The sequence below is a fragment of the Chrysochloris asiatica genome, unplaced genomic scaffold (genome assembly GCF_000296735.1).
Source record: "Chrysochloris asiatica unplaced genomic scaffold, ChrAsi1.0 scaffold00019, whole genome shotgun sequence".
Taxonomy (NCBI): domain Eukaryota; kingdom Metazoa; phylum Chordata; class Mammalia; order Afrosoricida; family Chrysochloridae; genus Chrysochloris; species Chrysochloris asiatica.
Genome location: NW_006408537.1, coordinates 5,355,082 through 5,357,129, shown reverse-complemented (window position 1 = coordinate 5,357,129; position 2,048 = coordinate 5,355,082). Strand labels below are relative to the sequence as shown.

General features: G+C 39.3%; 1 protein-coding gene across 1 annotated transcript in view; it reads right to left on the bottom strand.

Moving 5' to 3' along the window:
- Positions 1-2,048, bottom strand: part of TINAG (tubulointerstitial nephritis antigen) — a 142,167-nt gene that overhangs the window by 107,354 nt on the left and 32,765 nt on the right. Inside the window, exon 4 of the mRNA XM_006835724.1 lies at positions 133-247. Coding sequence (XP_006835787.1) covers positions 133-247 — 115 coding nt within the window. The remainder of the gene's footprint in view (positions 1-132; positions 248-2,048) is intronic.

Genomic DNA, 2,048 nt, shown 5'->3' with positions numbered 1-2,048 from the left:
TATATAATTCAATTATACCTGTGAGTATTAAAAACTCAGGAATTTCATTATCTGACACTACTGTAAACACACATACAAATATACCTACACACTCACACCCACATACATGAGTCAAATAGAACAAACACCTACTGTCATTTCATTCATGCTCAGAAGCATGGAGCTAGGTGGCAAGGTGCCAAGGCGAAATTTGAACCCTTCTTCTAAAGTCATTCCCCAGAATTGGCTGTAGTTCTGCGCTGTCCATCTGCCTTACAAATGAAAAAGGAAAAAAATATGTACCGGTTATGCATGTTACTTTTCTAATTAAATGTTTATCTATATTTCCTAAATTATGCAATAAAAATTGTACCAAACCACCCACTGCCCCCACAAATCCCCAAACCCACAGATCTGATGCATGTCAACTACCCTTATCATGAATGAAACTTGATGATATAGGGGTTAAGAGCTTATTGTGGCCAACCAATTGGTCAGCAGTTTACCAGTCAGTATGTGGCACTGTAGGATAAGCACGGGACTGCTAAACAATCAAGGTTGGTGGTTCCAAGCACACCAGCCGCTCCTCTGAAACCCTATACAGAGTTACCATGAATCAGAATCAACTTGACGACACTTAACAACAACAACAAGGTGGAAGAAAGTCCTGGTGTGGTCCTGTGGGTTAAGCACTGGACTGCTAATTGCAAGATCCATGGTTAATATCCACGAGCACCTCCTTGGAAACCCTATCCAGGGTTGCTATGAATCAAAACTGACTCAAGGGCAGTTAACAACAACCACATGGATACAGTATGTGACAGTCTGCTTCCACAGTAAAGATGAAACCCATGGCGGTCCAGTTGATTCTGACTCATAAGGACTCTACAGAACTGTCCAGTGGGATTGGTAAATTGTTACTGAAGCAGACTGCCACATCTTTCTCCCACAGAGTGATTGGTGGGTTTGAACAGTCGACCTTTTGGTTGGCAGCTAAGAGCTTTAAGCACCTCACTACTTAAAAATTGAAGCAGAGCTCACAATGTGGTAACTATTCATGGAGACTACATATTCTTGAATACATTCTTATGTAAAGGATGTAGCACTGTAGGAAAAGCACTGGAGTGTGAACTGAAAGATCAGCCGTTCAAACCCACCAGTTGCACCTTGGAAACCCTATACAGGGTAGCTATGAGTCTGAACCGACTTGACAGCACTTAATAGCAATAATGATCAAGATCCAGGAGAAGCTGCAGGATAAGCAATGGGCTGCTAACCACAAGGCTGGCAGTTCAAACCCACCAGGTGCTATTCAGGAAAAATTGAGGCTTTCTGCCCCTGCAAAGGTTTAGAGTCACGGGAAACCCTTTGCAGGATCTCTCTGAGTCAGAATGGACTCCCTGGAAGCGAGTTTTCAAATGAACAAGCATATGAGACACTCTCCCTGAATTAGGTCATTTTCAATTATTTAATAATTCATAAGGGCCCTAAGGTCATATCAATGTGGACTAATGAATATGGCATCTGTACACACAGTAAAGAGATGAAATGATAATAAGGGCAAATACCCGGTACATGCAATTTATTTTAAATGCATTTGATAAAGAAGCTTAGACAGACACAGATTTATTTATAGATTAAATTGGGTAATCTGTTTGATTTACAATTTTAACTTCAAAGGTAGTTGACTAGATTTTTTTTTTTTTTAAGTATCCATAAGAGCTTTAGGACAAAATAATTATACTTTTTAATTTTGAAACAAAAAAATCACAACAATATTTAGTAATTAGATATTGAAACATTATGTTATGTATTACATCAGCTGATTGGTGTTAAGTGCTCCCAAACTTTAGTGTTTATTAGTAGTATAATATAAGATCAATTGATATAGAATTATGTATCAAAGTAACACTGCCCTGCCCTTCACCATTCTCACAATTTTTGCTACATTTAAACCTATGACTACCGCCACTGTGCCAATCTAACTCATTGGAGGTCTGCCTCTTTTTCACCAACCCTCTACTTTATCATAAAGGGCTCTGGTAGCGTAGTGGTTATGAATCGGGCTG